This window comes from Microtus pennsylvanicus, chromosome 22 (genome assembly GCF_037038515.1).
Source record: "Microtus pennsylvanicus isolate mMicPen1 chromosome 22, mMicPen1.hap1, whole genome shotgun sequence".
NCBI classification, from domain to species: Eukaryota; Metazoa; Chordata; class Mammalia; order Rodentia; family Cricetidae; genus Microtus; species Microtus pennsylvanicus.
In genome coordinates, this window is record NC_134600.1 from 15,533,663 (window position 1) to 15,552,860 (window position 19,198).

Sequence of the window (19,198 nt, forward strand, 5' to 3'; positions counted from 1 at the left end):
AAGATTCAGCATGTCTGACCAGGCAGTCCCATGGCGGCGGCTCTCTTTCTCCCTTCTTCCCAGAATTCCTTTCTGTCTACTCCACGTACCTAAGTATTGCCCTATCAAAAGGCCAAGGCAGTTTCTTTATTCAACCAATGAAAGCAACAGATAGACAGGAGAACCTTCTACATCAGAGAGACAGAGAAGGAGAGAGATGCCAAAAGGATTCTCATGAGCAGAGATCAGGGAGCCAATGAGTCCGATCACAGGAACACGGCTTATATCACTGATTTCTACAGATGCTGGAAACATACATAATGATGTTTACAGAGTACATCTGGATGGTAGGTACTCTGCTGGGTGATAGCTGAGCTTGATATTTGGTTTGTTGGCAATTTTTTTTTCACTAATCCTTGCAGAACTCTGTTCCCACATATAGGAGGTGCAGCTGAGGCCGGGGGAAATTCTGTTTACTTTCCTAGGGGTGCATCGGTGGTAGCTAGAATTCATGCTCAGACACCTATGTCTAGGAACTGTCTCCTAACCCACAATGCTCATTGCCTAGCACAGTGGGAAACCTAGACATTTGTCAAGGACTCGTGAACTTTGGTAAGGAATTTAAGTTGCCAATTAAGTTAGAATTTTAACTTGTGTTTATGTGTGTGAGAGCTCACACATGCATTGCTCTGGCTGCTGAGGGAGGACTGGTCACATGCCGGGTCTACAGCGGCTTTTAGCTTCATTTATAGATAATGGGGGAAAAAAATCACAACTGCATATCAGAACCGTTTTGTTATTAGCCATAAAAGCTACAAAATGATTCGTAAAAGAGGTAAAATTATGGTGCCTTCAGCAGGCTTAACTTGAGTATTTTACACCATATATATTAAAGCATAAATTTAACATCACTTACCACACAGAAAATACCAGGAGCAGAGAAAGTGGACTGTCTGCTGTTGCTATAGGAACCATTTACTGTCTAAATCAATGCTGAAAATCACATCCATTATTGTCTTAGTCAGCTCCCCATCTCCAGCTGCATCTCTCTGACAGATCTGAGCATTCAGACAGAGATGGCTGAAAGCCTTCCAGCTAGCACATGTCTCAACCTAGTGTGGCTTTGCATTACTCTGATTTAAAGAGCGGGGTTTACTCTCTGTCCCTGAGAGCATGTGAGTTATCTCTAGATCCTGGAGTGATCTAATTACTCAAAGTCATTTAGTGGTTCCATGGAACTTGGTCAAAGGAGGCTGTTAGAGCTGGTGCATGTTTGGGGTAAAGGCACAGAAATTAGGGTGATAGCAGGAGAGCTTGCTGCATAGCAACCATAACAGTGGGATTGGAAATCGGGCTATGAGTTTGGACTAGGAGTCGGGGGGTGAAGAAGTCAGAGGGCAGAAGAGAGGCTTTGGCATCTTCCACTGACTTCTCTCTGCACGCACGCAACCCCCTCTCTCTCAAGCACGCGTGCACACACACGCATATACACACAAACACACCCGCCTTTGGACTATGAACTCTAAACCTCGCACAGCTTTTTTTTGTTTATGTTTTTCCCATGCTCATCATGGGGTTTCCTTGTTTATCCCTCTTCCAAGAATCCGAGGCTCTCCCATGAGAAAGGAAGGCAGGCGTGGCCCTGGCTCAGCTCCCAGAGGGAGAGCAGCAGATGCTAACGTACTTTGTGGCTTGCCTTCAGTTTAGCAATTCGGTGTCTTCATTTTCAAGCAGAAAAAGGCCACGGGCTGAAGAACCTAGATCTGCTGAGCTATTCAGGGAAGGTTCCATTTAGATGATGTAAGCTAAAGGGGGAAATCTGCCTCCACCCCCATGGTCCTCTGTGGCCTCAATGGTGAGAATGTAGTCTGCATTTTGCAGAGGAGCCTGGTTAAAAATGGGTGACCACTCCTCTTTCTGTGTTGCGGGACTGGACCGTGTAGCTCATCCTCACTCATAGGACTGTGCAAGCAAGGGCCCTGCCTGTCGTCTGCTAGGCTCAGCCACTCAGAACAGCTCCAAAATGCCTGAGATTGATTAATTTACTCAAACTGCCGCTCACTCCCTAGGCCTCAATTTCCTTCAATCATTGCTCTGATTATGGCAAAGATATTCCTGAAAGACGTAATGTGATTCCTTTTGGTGGTAAATCACTGCTCGTTTGGAAGTCTTCGGTGAGCCCATTGCCTAAAGAAGGGTGTATAAGCATAATTGAGATGACTATCTGTACTGCTTCCTGGCTTGCTCACACTGGAACACGTGCACACTTTTCAGTGCTCGGGGACTCACAAAGGCCGTGTTCGACCCAAGGAGACCATTTCCTCTCAGGCACCGTCATTACGGGCCTTTTCATGAAGCTCACAAAAGTCAGAGCAACGATCCTTTGATTACCCTGGACATGAGAACACCCTGCTTTGTGTTTTGTCTTTGCTGTCTTGCAGGATAGCCTATATCATAAAGAGCTCTCTTGATTCTCTTTGGCCACTGTGCACTGTGCTGTCTCTTTTTAAGAGATGAGGCACTGGTGTTTAGTGGGATTGCATTTCTCTCACGCTGGGCATGATGGGAGATGTCACTTGGGCATCCTGTTAGCTCTGCCCGCAAGATGTGTTCTCGTTGTCCAGCTGTGTAAGTGTAGCAAAGGTGGCCTCCCCGTGGGCTCCTGACTTCTTGATAGTGCCCAGGGTTCTAACATATTACACTGTCTGGTCATTGCTGTCATAGAAAAGGCCCCCCAGGGCCAGGGACTTAGAAGACTTTCCAAACTTCACCAGTGGTCCGGGATCTTCACAATCTCCAGTTAGTTCCAGGCAGAGGGAGTGACTCTGGAGACTCAGAGGCTTATAGAAATCACCTCATTTAATCCTTCAGTCACTTCCTGAAAACCATTTACTGTTCTGGCCAAGCCTTCCTTGAATGTGTCAGGTAGGTGGGGTTAGGTAGGGATGTTCCTATTTCTACAACTATTTCTGTCTCTTTTTGCCTGCAATACCTTACACAATACCTTACGTAATGGGTGGAATGAGCTAGGGGAGCATTTGCTGTAGCTGGTCCACAGTGCAGACGGATGACCAAGGTCTCTTCCTGCTTCCCTCCTCTCCCTCATCCTCTTTCCATAAACACTGATGTGGATGTTCCTCAGAGCATCCCTCTGGCAGCAGCTCCTCTTGAATCCCACGTCTGTTGGGTTTCTCTGACCCTTCGACATCCAGAGACAAGGGGGCTCCCACTGTTGTGTGATGTCAGGACTGCGGAGAATGGGAAGAGAAATCCCCATCCGATGAGTGGGTTTGTTGTTGCTGCTGCTGTTGTTTTTCCCAGAGACCAGTCCACCCTTTTCTCACATTTCCCCTGGCTTCTTCAGGCTGTCTTGGGACCCTGAACATGCCTGATCCCTCCCTGCAGGGCTCCCCCTCTTCTGCTGCTTTCCCCAGCTTTTCCAGACACTTGACGCATTACCACTTCAGCCAGGACACAGCCACTTCCTCCCTCTTTTCCAGAAGCCTTGCTTGTTTGTTTCTTTTTCCTTTTGTTCCTCCTCTGACTCAACCTCAGCTCTTGCCTGAATTAGGAACCTTTACCTCCAAACTGGGATTTTTAGACTTGTATACAATTCTTGGTAATATCATAAACATAGATTATCTATATATCTAAATTATCTATATATTCACTATGAGTAAATTGCTATATCAGATCTTTAAATATGTTCTTGTAGCTCCCCATGCTAAATGCACTTGGTAACACCCACTGACTCTTTTCTGAAAAGGTTTCAATATTCTCTTTTTGAAAACGCCACACTTTTGTTTCCCAAAGATGTACATTTCAAGAAATCTTTGTCCTATACAGAGGTCAACATATTTTAGGCCTTGGTATCTAATAGGGAATTATTCTTTTTAAAAAATCCAGTATTAATTTACTTATTGATGGCTTCATATACATATTTACTATGCTCTTTTCCTTCTTGGCACCCACCTTCCCTAATGCCTCTTCCTTCCACTAAAGCCTGGTCCCAGCAAGTCCTCTTCCACTATCATGGCTTTTGTGTGACTTTGTTTTTGTGTCACTCGTTGAGTTTAACGAGGGCTGTTCCCTAGTTCATGTGTGTGGAACATGGGTAACTCAATGAACACACCTCTACTTAAACCAGAGGTTCCTGTTGCCCCAAAGTCATCATCTTCCAGGAGCTGCAGGAGGAGTCAGACCCCTTGTGCTCCTCCCTATCCCATGTCTGCGGGTTGATGAGTCCAGCCCTGCGCAGCCCTTTATTGGTCCCTGCACCACTGTGACTCCATGAGTTCAATGTGGTGGCGTGTCCCAGAGACTGTGTGTCTTTGTTCTCCTCCCCCTTGTCGAGTTCCTCCATTTTCTCTGCTCTTTTTACTGAGATGTTCCCCAAGTCTTATAGGAATGATGGATATTCCCTTAAGGGTTGAGAACCCAACAGCCATTTTTAAAAATAATAAAAGTGAGATTAATTTTCTTATTAAAATCCTATCGAGTAAGAAAAATAATTTCATCCTATAAAAGCCACATGATACCACAAAATTAAATAGAAGCATTCTGTTGAATATTTGGAGTCTCATAACCAAAGTTCTTATTATATGTATGTTTTATTCATCAGCTATCTAATAATATATAAAATATGAAAAGGTCTGCAGACCTTACCAAATGTTTAAAGAAAGATATAAACCTGTCTGTATGTTTTGGGCTATCATTTTAGATTTTTACTTAACTAAATAAAGCCTGACATTGAAAAAAAATCTACATTACACTAAAGTAATGATGATATTTATCTCTAATTGATAAGATTATATAGTTTTTAAATTGCCTTTTTTACTCAAGTGTTAGTATACAGTATTGGCTTTTTATGACTAATGCATTTTGCTTAATGTAACATCGTAAGGGTCTTCCCCATTGTAGCAGTGTCGGAATTTCCTTCCTTCCTAGGGCCAGATGAGATTCCACTATGTGTGCAACGCCTTGGTCATTGATTCTCCCATTGGTGGAAAGTGAGATTGCTTCCACATGTTAACCTTTGTGACTGGTGCTGCTTTGACCAATCAAGTCTCTGAGAGCCTCTTTCAGTTCTCCCTTCAGACAGTAGGATTGCTGGGTCCTATGGTAATTTTAGTTTTGGCTTTTTGGAGGATAGTGATGTTTCCACAATGTTTCCATCATTCCCTGCAGTGAAAGGAGCGGCGGTTCGCTTCCTGCCTCTGCCCTGCTCCCTGCTAACTTTACCCAAAATAACAACACACAAATTGTATTCATTTAAACACTGCTTGGCCCGTTAGTTCTAGCCTCTTACTGGCTAAGTCTTACATCTTGATTAACCCATTTCTATTAATGTGTGTAGCACCACGAGGTGGTGGCTAACCGGGAAGATTCTAACCTGTGTCCATCTCGGAGAGGAGAGCTATGGCGTCTGCCTCACTGCCTTCTTCCTCCCAGCATTCTGTTCTGTCTTCCCCGCCTATGTTCTGACCTATCAGGCCAAGCAGTTTTCTTTATTAATTAACCAATGAAAGCAACACATAGAAAGAAGACCCACCTACATCAATTCCCAATAGCCATGTGCGAGGGTCCCAGTTTCCCGCATCCGTCCTGTGCTTGGTACTTTCCATGTACCTGACAATAAACTGTCTTACCTAGCATGAACTGGTATGGCATCGTGGCTTTGATTTGCATTTCCCTAATGGCAGATGATGCCAAACATCATTCATGAGCCAACTGGCCATTGCACTTCTTCTTTAGATAAACATCAATTTGCCCAATCTTGAGTTGAAATTTTTAATATTTGTTGATGAATTAATAAGATTTGTGATTTACAAAATCTTTCCCCACACTGTGGACTTTACTTTCTCGATGGTTCCTTTTTGCTTGCATACACATGTGTGCATGGGTATTTGATTGTTCACATGGGTGCGGCTATATGTGTGTAAACCAAAGATTTACGTTAAATGTTTTTCTTGATTGCTCCTCCTGTTGTCTATTAAGGCAGGGTCTCTCACTGCACCTAGAGCTCTGTTTCTGTTGTGGCTATCCCACTCGCTGCAGGGATTCTCTGTCCCTGTGTCCTGGGGATGGGATTACAGGTGGGCTGCCACCCCCCTCCCCGTCATCTGTGTGGGTCCTGAGGATCTGAACTTCCGTTCTAAAGCTTGTACAGCAGTGGCTCTGCTCACCGAAATTTGTGGTTTTGATCCAGTCCTGATTACTTTTGTTTTTTTGGACCTATGATCTTGGCATCACAGTTAAGAAAACCAGGGCCAGATCTCAGATCATTAAAGTCTTCCCTTGGTTTTTGTAGTATTAGCTCCTGGGGTTGGGTGCTTGATTTAGACTTAGCTCTTGCATATGACAAAGCTAAGAATCTAATTCCTCTTTATTTATTTATTTATTTTTATTGAAAATTTCTACCTCCTTTCCTCCCTCCACTCCCCCTCCCCCTCCCTCCACTCCCCCTCCCCCTCCCTCTCCAGTCCCAAAAGCAGTCAGGGTTCCCTACCCTATGGGAAGTACGTGGGGTCTGTGTTTAAAGATTCTTTTCTGAAAGTTCACGGATGCCCTGGCCTTGTGTGGAGCTCTGTGTTTTACACAGTAACACTGTAGCATGAGGGCAGAGTGGCTCCCAAGGGCTGCTTCTCTAGCAGAAATATTAATGCAAAAAGGGGGTCCTTCCCTTTGACCCACGATACAGCTCTAAGCTATGATCAGGGATCAGAGTGTGCACCTCTGTTAGGAACAGTACTGCAGGATTGTTATTGAAGTAAAAAATAAATAAATAAAACTTTTAAAACATGTTTATTCTTATGGGCATATACTTAAGTCAATAAAACCGACAATCCCCTGGCCCATTTTTGTCACCCTGTAAGTAAATAAGTGCTTACTAATACTCCGCTAGTTTTTCAGTTAGGTTTACTATTTTGCTCATTAACAAGAAGTTAGATTTTATTTTCAATTTGAAAAATGCAACATTCCAATTTCAAAGGCTGTAAGTAGCAGGTCTCTTCTGTTAGCAATATTTGATTATGAGGTTTTACCAGAGATTACATGTATGGAATTCAGAGAGAATTTCTTCCTCTTGGATGTATTGGTAATGCTAACTCTCGCTGTGTTTCTTTTTATTTTTTTAATCTTTTGGTGCTATTGTAACTAATTCTTAAGTTTAGTAAAACATACAAATCGAGACATGTCAGATTTTTTTAATCCTTTGGTGCTATTGGTTAGATAAAGGTTTTTAAATTTAGTGAGGCACACAAATCAAGACATGTCAGAATTTATATTTTGATTTGTTACCTTTTAAGGTATAAATAAAGCTGCTTTTACAGCTAATGCCAAACATAATGTGGGTGGAACCATTCTTCCCCACTCCCAATGTTTTCTCCTAAGTAGCAGGAACTCTGTTAATGCAGCACTCCTGACTGCTTTCTCCCTGTCCAAGCCTGAGCAGCCTAGGAGGAGGCACAGAGCTTGTAGCTCAACCTGTCCTTGGGAAGCTAAGTGCTCTGGGAACCCTGTTCCTCCATCCTGTGTGTTTTACAGCAGCACCTAACACATGGGGGCTTTGTGCTTTGCTAGTGACTGGGTGAGTGAGTGTCTCTTTCATGTCGGGCTTCAGTATCAGCAAGCTCATGGTTTCTGCATACTGTAATGAGAGGCTGCAGCCCCCAGGGTATCAGAAAAAAGGTGGGGTTTGACATCCTGACAACTTCTCTCCTGGAATTCACTGCTTACTCTGCCCAGAGCTCGGATGGGGATGTGTGATACTAGTTGTTACGTCAGTGACCTTGTATACATCTTGCATGACTGACAATGGCCCTGACTGTGAATTGAATCATCTTTTTTTGTTTTTTTTTTTGGGAAGGAAAGTGGAGCCCTGGGAAGGTCCATCACTTTAAGGATAACATTTTGCTTAGCACCTGAGTTAGGCTAATCCCCAAACTCCCATGGCTTGAGAGTGACTGTCCCACAGTATCATAGATAAATGCTGTTTTGCTTGTTTGCTAGTGCAGTGTGAGTCACTGAACCACGCAGGTGGGCTTTATTGTCGTGTAGCCTTGCATTTGTATAGCAGGAAAGGAAAACATTTTAATGTAAAGCCTTCAAATCCAAGTTCCTCTTGCTACCATCACTTCAGCCAGTCTTTCTAATGACAGCGGGCTTCCCTTTCTGGTTTGTGTGACTAGAATGGTCTTCCCTCAATTACCCCCTTGTCTGGCTACTTTCCTGTTTACCCTCAGGGCACACACGGCTTTCTCATATCCACAGTGTGATGTACAGCTGCTCCCCTCTGTGACTTCTGCCAGACACTCGTCCTTCCCTTCGCCCCTCAGACCATCATTGGTGGATGTCCACCAATCAGTGTTCAACCCTGGATGTCTGATTTAATAATAGCACATCTTGGTATGCCAAGCGTGGCTTCTGGATGAATAGTGGACGTAGGACTTAGCATCAGACATAATCCTTGATCTTGGTCTGTTGTTTTCTACTAATGTAAGTAGTCTAGAGAAGATAGCAGATTTCCCAAGACTTATTAAAAATACAGAACTATGTAGTGAGGAGGCGAACAGGCCTGCTTTTCGTCCCGCCTGGCTACCGCACAGCTAGCTTAGCCCCGGAAATAATAACACAGAAACTGTATTCTTTTAAACACTGCTTAGCCCATTAGCTCTAGCCTCTTACTGGCTAACTCTCACATCTTGCTTAACCCATTTCTAATAATCTGTGTAGCACCACGAGGTGGTGGCTTACCGGGAAAGATTCAGCATGTCTGATATGGCGGCTGGCTCCATGGCATCTGAATCACTTCCCTTCTTCCCAGCATTCTGTTCTGTCTACTCCACCTATCTAAATTCTGCCCTATCAAAAAGCCAAGGCAGTTTCTCTATTAACAAATGAAAATAACACATAGACAGATGACCCACCTACATCAGAACTGAATTTGTCAATATCCTTTTTTGCTTTAATCTCTTGCAATGATTGGATTTCCAAGAGTTTGTAAATAAAAGGTTGGCTTGGTGTATAGGGATAATTAAAAACAAACCTTCCCCACTCTAGAAGCAGCCTCATGGGAACTGGGGCACAGAACGTACAGAAAGACAGCTCCCTCACTGTATTTCAGAATCAGGTATTTATCAGGTCCACGTCCATGGATTTTGTGTTCGTAGGAAAAATTATGATAAAACGTGGGTCAGTCCTCTGGGTCTATCACTGAAGACATGGTGATTGTTCCTGGTATACATTTTAGTATTATTCTTGGTAATTGCTTGCTCATAGAAAGACTGGGTTACTAATAGTGTGGTTGGTGACTTAATTTTGTTTTCTAGCCAAGAATAAAAATATAGGAGAAGGTGTTACGAAGAACCAAATATTTGTAGAAAGAAAGGTGAAAAGGGGGTGGTGGTGGTGGTGTATATTTTCTCCCCTGCTCAGTTCATTTAATTTAATATATTTAAAAGGTATGAGCAACACATTTTTACACTCTTAATTTTGGAGCCTTCAGTCTTTGTTTTGTTGATGGGGAAGAATTGCTGTTTTTAATGGGACATCTGCCCATGGGGATAAACACTGAGTGTGACATTGATAATCGCCATCAGGTGTCTTACTGTCTTGATATGACCGCTGATACTGCTTCTGTCTGACACAGGGCATTGATGTCCGAGATGCTCCTCTGAAGGAAATAAAAGTGACCAGTCCCAGAAGATTCACAGCCTCATTTAATGTTGTCAACACTACCAAGAGAGACGCTGGGAAGTACCGCTGCATGATTCGTACGGAAGGAGGTGTTGGGATATCAAACTATGCGGAATTGGTAGTTAAAGGTATTTAATGCATTTTATACCCTCAAATAGCCTATTAAAATAGACATGCTTACATAGTTGTTTGTTCATTATTTGTTTATGCTCAGACTTACCCTGTCTGTTCCGAATAGTAGCTGGCTGATAGGCTGTATTGAAGGATTGCATTTTAAGTACACATTTTGCATGTGAGCAATGCTTTTGGAAAACGTATGTGATTGATGTTGGTTTAGTAGCATGCGGAACAGTGCCTGTGTGCTCAACCAAGGCTTCTGCCAGCTCTGTGGATACAGATTACAACCTATAAATTTTTTTTTTAAGGAATAAATTTTTTTTCTGATAGAAAATCACTTAAAATGCAAATATTCACCAGGCACGGTGTTTATGATAGCAAGATGGTTAATAAAATGAAGCAATGTCTATATAAAAAGGCCCTGTTAGATCATGGAAGCCGTGTTGATAACACTGTCTTAGCCTTCATAATGTTCCAGTTACTCTCTTTTCCTAAACTCCGTGTGACTGGAAAATTGAGTCATTATATTCGAGAAGGTGGCAGATGAGAGGTAAAAAACGGAAAGGAAATAATTTTCCTTTATCTCATTTAATGCAATTTTTTTGTGAGCAGGGGAGTTTATCCCATCAAGCCGGTAATGCAATTTTTGGTGCCAGATTGAATAATTTGAACTTACGTGTGCACCATGCTGGCATTTTAGACAACTGTGCCAGGGCCGTTCCTGCTTTTCTTGGGGGAGACAAATAATAGCTCATATTTTATTTATTTTATTTTTCAATGTTTCGGTGCTAGGGATGGAATGTCAGACTCGCCGAGCCACGTCCTCGAGGCTGTGTCTTACATTGACATGTTTGTTTTACATTTCTTGATTAAAGATCACAAACATGGTTATGTCAAGGTGGACTCTTCCTATTAGCGACACATTTATCTTTGCAGCCAGTTTTAAAGAATACTGGGTTTGCATCCCAGAATAAGCTAAGAAGAGGCAAACCATGGATATATACCTTCTCTCTTCATCTCTTGCCTTCAATATAAAATAGGTAGAATAGTATTACCTAATGATAGGACTGTTGGAAACTTCCACGGCAGAAAGCACATGTTTGTGCAGAGTAAACTAAACTGGTGGTGGATGGGCATCAGGTCCCAGTGGGGAGGAGGACGGGGGTGTTCGTATTGCCCGAGATAGTATCCGTAATTTTCATTTGAGACTCTGCAACAGGACCCCCCCTCCCAGATTTTAAAACCTTAAATGCCAAATGATTTGCTTAGCCCTTCGTCCTGCCACATTGCAGTTGAACCAGGGTGGCTAGGCATAGCTTTTGTCATAAAACCTAGCAGGGGCTTGAGAAATCCTCTCCTGTCGGGTGGAGTTTCTGTCTCCCATTGCTTGGCTTAGGAGACACAATATTGCTTATCAGGGACCCTATCCTGACAGCCACTGCCCCTGGCACTGATAGATGTTGTAGCAGAAGGGAGAACACTCTCAATATTTACTTGAATCATATATTTTGCCATGTTGCATTTTTATGGGCAGTAAAGTTTGAATTAGACTGCCTGGATGAAATTTTGAGTTCAAAGTTAAGATTCATAACAGATCTACAATTCATCAGCTTTCCACAGACCCTGCCCTGTTGAAGGTTCTCTGGGGAGTCAAGGAATCGTAGTGGGGAAATTAGACTTCTCAGTGTGGGTGAAATGGCCTGAGTGCTCCCAGCCAGGGTCCCCTCTTCCTCCTCCTTACCTGCCTCTTGCTGTTCCTTATAGTCTTCATTCTGTTATTTTTCTTTGACCCCTATCTCAGAGTGCTTCTCTGAGATGATCTCCTTGTGTCTGAGCTACAGCTGCTGCCCTCGAATGAGAAAGACACCTGTTTTGTTATTCCCATCCATTGCAAATGTGGTCCCTTCTTTAAAAATGGCCCCTTCGGGGAAGTTCATTTGTCAGGCGTTAGAAGGAACATAGACTATTCTAGCCTGCCAGAGAAAGCATAGATAAGGGGGGATGAATGGGTTTCTGTTTGGTGTCTGCACCGCTTCTTCCTGTCTGAGGACAGCGTGGGTTCCCTGGCTGATTGACAGGATGTGATACCCATGTCTTCCATCTCTGTGCTCTGCCAATGCTGGCGACAGCTGCTGTGTGGGGCCCTGGTAGAAGATTTGGCTCCTTCTCCATTTATATGTTGATAATCACGTTTCCACATAGACTTCAGTTGCTCAGGCTAGATTTGAACCTGCAACTGACGCGTTTCTGCCTCACTAGTAACTGTAGTGCAGGCCTTTGCCACTGGGTCAGGCACAAATATCAGGGATAATATATGGGAGTCTACTACTTTAGTGATGGTACCTTTTCAGAAAAAATAAGTTAAAATATACCGTAATAATTTCAGACAACTCATGTATAACTGAACACCCTGTAGTCAGTTATACATGAGTTGGGGTGCTAGTGTTTTACAGATGGGGAAACCGGGGTGTAAAGGCTTTATAAATCCCCTTTAGAAGACGTGCATGGGAAATCAACTCCTTAAGCCAAGCCCAGGTCCTTTTTTTTGTCGCTGTCTGCACGTGGCATACCATGGCATGTAGTATGAATAATAAAAACCCAGAGACAGAAATTCGGGTTCAACCCAAAAACCAGAAAAGCAAAGCAGCCAAGCCACTAGAGAAGTCTTACCTCTACCAAGGCTGGGCAACTCCAAACTAAGCAGCCTAAGCCTCTCTCTCCTCCCATTTTATATTCCCTCTAGTTCTGGGATTAAAGGCATGTGATTCCCTAGGACTGGGATTAAAGGTGTGAGCCACCACTACCTGGATTTGTTTCTCTATTGAACTTGTGTAGTCCAGGGTGGCCTTGAACTCACAGAGATCCATCAGTCCCTGTCTCCCAAATCCTGTGATTAAAGGTGTGTGTCACCATTGCCAGACCTCTGGTGGCTGGAGCTTTGCCTCTGGTCTTTAGGGAATATTTATCAAAGTACAAATAATATATCACTACAATGGCATTAGAAAACATTTTGTGGGAGATACACAATATCTTGTATTCATTTGAAAATATATTTCATATATAATTTCCATATAATTAAATATCATACTAATATCTATGTATTAGTCATTCTCAGGGTAGCAGTTAAAGCTATGTAATGTGTTTATATCCACATGTTCTCATTCCTGGTTTAGAATTCATTTTGTGGCATTTCTTTACATGAATCATGAAATATTTTAGTCTGATCTAACGGCAAAGGCCTGTATTCCAGTTATTCTGAAGGCTAATGGTGGTGGGTTACAAGTTCAAGGCCTGACTGGCAACTTAGCAAAAGAGACTGTCTCAAAATAAAAATTCAATATGTTAGTACATTTACATCACATTCATAGTCTCTTTGTTAAAATCCACTCAAAATATGAGGTCTTGGTGTAATTTATCCAAATGAGCTATTTTCCAGTCAATGGCACTTTATCTGAATATGGAAAAGAGCAAAGACACCTTCTCCCCACAGAAAGCAAACAACTGATGTTGGTTTCTTTGGTGGGGAGGAGTGGTGTTTAAGGATCAACCTGCGGTGATCTCACCTTACATGCACCGGGTGATACTACCTTTCCTTCAGTCTTGTTCAGCAGGAAGCAGGGCTACGACTGATTGGCCTTGTCTGCCCCCTGAGAGGTCAGGGGAAATTGTAGTGAGCATGTGCGGCTGTGCCCTATTTCAGTAGCAGCGTAGTGAGCTTGACAAGGAACTGAGAAGGAGAGACTGAAAAAGCCCAACCTCCCCTGTAGAAAACACTCGAGGAGAAACCACAAGAGCTTAGGTTTTTCTTGGATGACAGCTCCTTTCGGTACAAACTATGGAATTTTCTTACATGATCTCATCCATCATGTGGGGGACCACTTAGAGTGTCAACGGCATGCAGAATTCTGTCATCTGGTACCCAGAGGGACAGTCAGCTGGCGTCTAATTAATAAGGTGGGAGGCAATTTATAGGTAAGATGGCCAGCCTCCCCATTCTTAGACGATGCTGAGGAAAACAGCCAGCCACAGGCCAGGAGACTCTCCAGTTGGATGGGGGTGTTTGCTGTTGACGCCTTTAATTTTTATCAAGCTGGGTGTAGGGTGTTCTTTGATTCTGATCATCCTTTGCTACTCTGACTTTAGTAAAAAGTCCTACCTTGCAGACAGTAGGACTTTGTAATCTGTATGCTCAGTTCTCCCCCAGTTAGATGAGACCATTGTAACATCTTTAGGGAAAGTGAGTCACCTTGGAAAATGGATGTTTGAAGAGATAAACTATGACTTCCTCCTTGCTTTTAAGATGATACTAAATATAAACATAAGGGAATGTGGCTTTCAATTCCCCAAGTAGCCAAGGCTAGCCTTGACCTCCTGTTCCTCCTGCCTCCACCAATCCCACGTATGGTATAACAGGAGTGTGCCAACTCAATTTAAGGATGTAGAAAACCGTAATCAGCAGGAAGGCTAACAATGGAATATGATACTGCTTATCAAGAGTGCTTCAGTAGTGACTTTAGTGACAATAAAAAAACTTGTTTAATATAAAATATGTATTTTGTCCTGAGACCGATTATGGGCATACTCACTTGAACAAGTTAGGTGGGTTGTTTAGTTGTTGTTTTTAGATAGTAACTCATGTAGTCTGGGCTAACCTCAAGTTCACTGTACAGTCTCTGAAGATTACTTTCAGCTTCTGACCCGCTTGCCTCTGGCCTCAGGGTGTTGAAGTTTCAGGTGTGTACCACTCTGGGTACTGGGGGGCAAGCTGACAGCCTCTCACACCTTAGACAGACCCTCTACCAACTGAGCCACGACCATACCTTGTTCTGTTCATTTCCCCCCCCTGTATCTTGTTTTACCTTGATTGGTTTTGAACTTTCAAGTTCAAGTGAGCCTCCTGCCTCTTTCCTTAGTAGCTTTCAAGTTAGCTTTGTTACTTTTTTTAAGAGTTATTTATTATATATGTGTTAGTGGGCTTTTTTGCATGTATATATAAGCACCATAGACTATCAGAAGGCATTAGATCCCCAGATCTCCTGGATCTGGTATTATAGATGGCTGTGAGCCACCATGTGGGTCCTTGGAGCCAAATTCATGTCCTCTGTAAGATTAATAAGCGATCTTAACCACTGAGCCATCTCTCCAGCCCCCTCATTATTTTTTGAAAGGTAAGGTTTGAACCTTGTTTAAATCCTTACCACTGCACTTATACTTACTAAACGAAGCAAAATCCCTCCCATCAGTTCAACGCTTAATTTTTAAGATCTTCTACGCCGTCATCATGGATACATGTCTAGTTCTTTGTCAACTGAACACAGAAATACCTGAAAGATAACTCTCTGGTTTGTTTTCAGAACCACCTGTTCCCATTGCTCCACCGCAACTTGCCTCTGTCGGAGCAACCTATCTGTGGATACAGCTCAATGCCAACTCCATCAATGGGGACGGACCCATTGTGGCTCGTGAGGTCGAGTACTGCACAGCCAGTGGGAGCTGGAACGATCGGCAGCCGGTGGATTCCACAAGTTACAAAATTGGCCACCTCGACCCAGACACAGAGTATGAAATCAGCGTGCTTCTCACCAGACCAGGGGAGGGCGGCACTGGATCTCCTGGGCCAGCCCTGAGAACAAGAACCAAGTGTGCCGGTGAGTACCAGGAGTCAATTTACTGATGGCCATGGTCTCCCTTGGTGTTGGTGTCTGTATTGGATCCCACAGCTGGATGACACTCTATCTACAGCTCTGCCTGCATCCCATGCGGGGATAAAAAGACTCCTTAAGATGAATCACAAGTTAGCACTCAACTTTAGGGCCCATGACCTCAAGAACGTCTATCTTTCAACCTGTCTCTACTTCTGTTTTCTGTTCTTAATTTACATCTTGCTTTGCTTTGGGTACCACACAATTGATACTGGGATGGTCCCTTAGGCTTCCAGAGGCTATCTACTTTAATGATGTCTGCTAATGGGTCAGACACTTCTTCCAGCCCCTCTGCTTTTCTGCAATGCTGGGAAATGACAGATTCTCCCGGAGAGCTTGGAAGTTGTTTCTATTGATGGGTATGTGAGGCATGGCTGCTGGCTAGTTACCAGGAGCCTGTTGACATCATAAAGAATTATTGGTGGACTGTGTGTAGTCTTTGGGTTCTTGGATTGCAAAGTCTTGGTTGTGCCAAAGCTGTTTTGCAAGCTGCATAGACTAAGGTTGATGGACAACAAAACGTAACATTTTATGATTGCTAGAAAGAAGAATCTCTTACAAGTCAGAATTGTTTCTGAGTGGTGACTGTCTGGGAGGAAGGAAATCCTTATGGCGATCTCATAAAGAACAGGAAGCCTTATATTGAATTGTGTGCAGAGAGGTGAACCCATGGAGTTTGATACATTAACGTAATGCTTTAGATAGCGTCAGGTAAGAGGGCAGTATCGACGCTTCATTTCTCTCCTAAGTTTTCAAAGGCCAGTGGGTGCTGTCATGGGATTTACTGTCATAGTAAGACTTGGATCTCAAATATAATGTGTCTGTGTACAGCTGTGTGTATAGTTAGTTATATGTACGCAATTGTGTATATGTACAGTTGTGTGTGTATGCCACTGTGTGTATAGCTGTATGCAATTGTATGTGGGTACAGTTGTATGTATATACAGTGGTGTGTATATACAGCAATGTGTACAGTTGAGTATGTACAGTTCTGTTTATGCATCTAGTGCTATGAACAGTTGGATATATACAGTTGTATATGTAGATAGTTGTGTGTATGCAGTTGTATTGTGTACAGTTGTGTGTGTTCAGTTGTGTGTGTTTGTCTTTACACAGTTGCATGTATGTTTGTGTGTACGCAGTTGTGTATGTGTAGTTTGTTCGTGTACACAGGTGTATGTATGTGTGCATGTGGAATCAGTCTAGGATATCCTTCCTCAGAAACCTTGCATCTTGAATTTGGAGACAATACCTCTCACCAGGACCTGGGTCTCGCCAATTAGGCCAGGCTGGCTGACCAGAGAGCCACAGATATCTCTGTCTCCACCTCACTATCTCTGGGATTACAAGGACCCTTTCCCAAGCCTGGTTTTTAAGTGGGTGCAGGGACTGAACGTGGGTCCTCATGCTGTGTGCCAAACACTTCAGCATGGAGCTGTCTCCTGAGTCCCATGACGTCAGTGACCTCTGACAGTTGCACCTGTTTTCATGCTTATCTGTGATGTGGATAATACTAGCTGTATAATGAAAGGCTTCTGTGATGGGAGGAGGTAGCTACTCCTCTCTGTGGGTATAAGGATAAGATTTAGAATGTGGTAAGGAACTGCACTGTGCTTACAAAATAGTGGCAGTGAATTCTCTAAATCACCTCAGTAGACCCAGAAACTGGCAAGTGTCTAGTACCAGGAATGGTTTCTCTCTTATTGAATGGGCCCTAAGTCCATTTAGACAGCTGTTGCTTGCTGGTGACTTTTAAGTGCCAAGTCTTGCGCCTCTAAAAATATCTAGCCATGCTGGTGATCATGATGGTTCCTAGGTGTCGCACCTGGTAGAACTGCTTGTTTCCCTCTCTTTGCACCTTACATAGTATTTTCTGGAACCATAAAGGGTAGACCACAGGAAATGAGCTTTGAAGTCAGATCCAGCTGGAGTCAGCCAATTCATATACCCTAAGTGTGTGGTGTCTTTGCAATGGGGCCCCACCCTCATTCGCTGAGAGGCAAAGATGACGTTGAAAATCTGCATTATTTTGGGAGTGACTTAGACTACCCTGACCAGCTGCTCAAAACTAGAAAATGGAAAGACATCATGTGTTCATGGCTCAGTGGAATTAGTATTATGACCATCCCACCTAAAACAGTAGACAGATTGAATGCAGTCCTGACCAAAGCACCCACAACATTCTTCAGAGATAGAAAAAAAAAATTCTAAAGTTCTTATGGAAGCAGAAAGGGTCCTGTATTGCCAAAGCAATCTTTAACAAAAAAGAATAATGCTGGAGGGATTGCTTTTCCAGAATTCAAGAAATATTAGAGAACTCTAATAATAAGATCAATATGGTACTCACTGCGCGTACTAGCTGTGTGGGAGCCTAGGCTGTTTGGATGTTCACCTTACTAGACCTGGAAGGAGGAGGGAGGTCCTTGGACTCCCCACAGGGCAGGGAACCCTGACTGCTCTTTGGGCTGATGAGAAAGGGGAAGTTGATTGGGGGGGGGGGCAGGAATGGGAGGCGGTGATGGGGAGGAGACAGAAATCTTAAATAAATAAATAGTAATAATAAAAAATCAAGGAATGGGTAAAAAAAATCAATATGGTACCAATCCAAAGGGAGACATATAAGTCAGTGGAAGACAGCAGAACACCCAAACGTAAGTACTTGTAACTATGGCCATCTGATATTTGACAAAGTATGGGGGGGGGATGAAGGAAAGGAAAGCAAAGGAAAGGAGGAAGGAAGGAAGGAAGGAAGGAAGGAAGGAAGGAAGGAAGGAAGGAAGGAAGGAAGGAAGACAGACAGGATATTCAACAAAAGGAGCCAGTGAAACTGATGGCCACAGGCAGAAGAATGAAATTAGACCCATGTCTGTCTTTCTTCACAAAAATTGGATTCAATTAGATCAAAGACTTCTATTTGAAACCCCAAACACCAAAAGTGCTAGAAAAACCCATCTTGTAGGCAGCGCCTACAAGATATAGGTGTAAAGGGGGCTTTGTGAGCAGGACGCGATTTACCAAGAAATTTAGGCCAACAACTAACAATTGGCACTTTATATAACTAAAAAACTTCTGTGCCACTTAGGAAGAAATCAGTTGAGTGACAAGAATCCCACAGAATGGGAGAGAATCCTTGCCGGCTACACATCGGACAGAGCATTGACATCCTGCATATACAAACACAAACACACACACACACACACACACACATACACACAAAGAGTAAACAAATGACCCAAATTTAAAAAAAAATATGGACTAGGGATCTAAACATAAAAGAAAGAAAAATGGCTGAGAACTACATGAAGAGGTAGTCATCATCCTTACCCATCAGAGGAGAGCAAATTGCACCCGAACCAGAATGACTAAAGTCACAAAACAGCTGACAGCAAATGGATGTGGGGAAAGGGGAGCCCTTATCCACCGTTCACTCCTTCACTGGAAGGATAACTGGTACAGCCACTATAGAAATCAGTGCAGAGAATCCTCTACATGCCAAAAGTAAAATTTCCACTGCCCCGGCTGTATCACTCCCTGGCATGTGCCCAAAGGACTCCACATCACACATGACCCGGCTGTACCACTCCTTGGCACGTGCCCAAAGGACCCCGCATCATACCCCACAGATGCATGCCTATTTGTGCCCATTGCTGCTCTCTGCGCAGCAGAGAAACGGAAACTCCCTAATATCCGCCAACATATGAGCA

The 19,198-nt window shown here is 43.3% G+C and overlaps 1 protein-coding gene across 3 annotated transcripts in view; it reads left to right on the forward strand.

Annotated features, from left to right (window-relative positions):
• Ptprm (protein tyrosine phosphatase receptor type M) overlaps nucleotides 1–19,198 on the forward strand; it is a 694,512-nt gene that overhangs the window by 298,112 nt on the left and 377,202 nt on the right. For all 3 annotated transcript variants that reach the window (XM_075956536.1, XM_075956537.1, XM_075956538.1), the window contains 2 exons: nucleotides 9,629–9,803; nucleotides 15,147–15,440. In XM_075956536.1, the coding sequence (XP_075812651.1) occupies nucleotides 9,629–9,803; nucleotides 15,147–15,440 (469 nt within the window). The remainder of the gene's footprint in view (nucleotides 1–9,628; nucleotides 9,804–15,146; nucleotides 15,441–19,198) is intronic.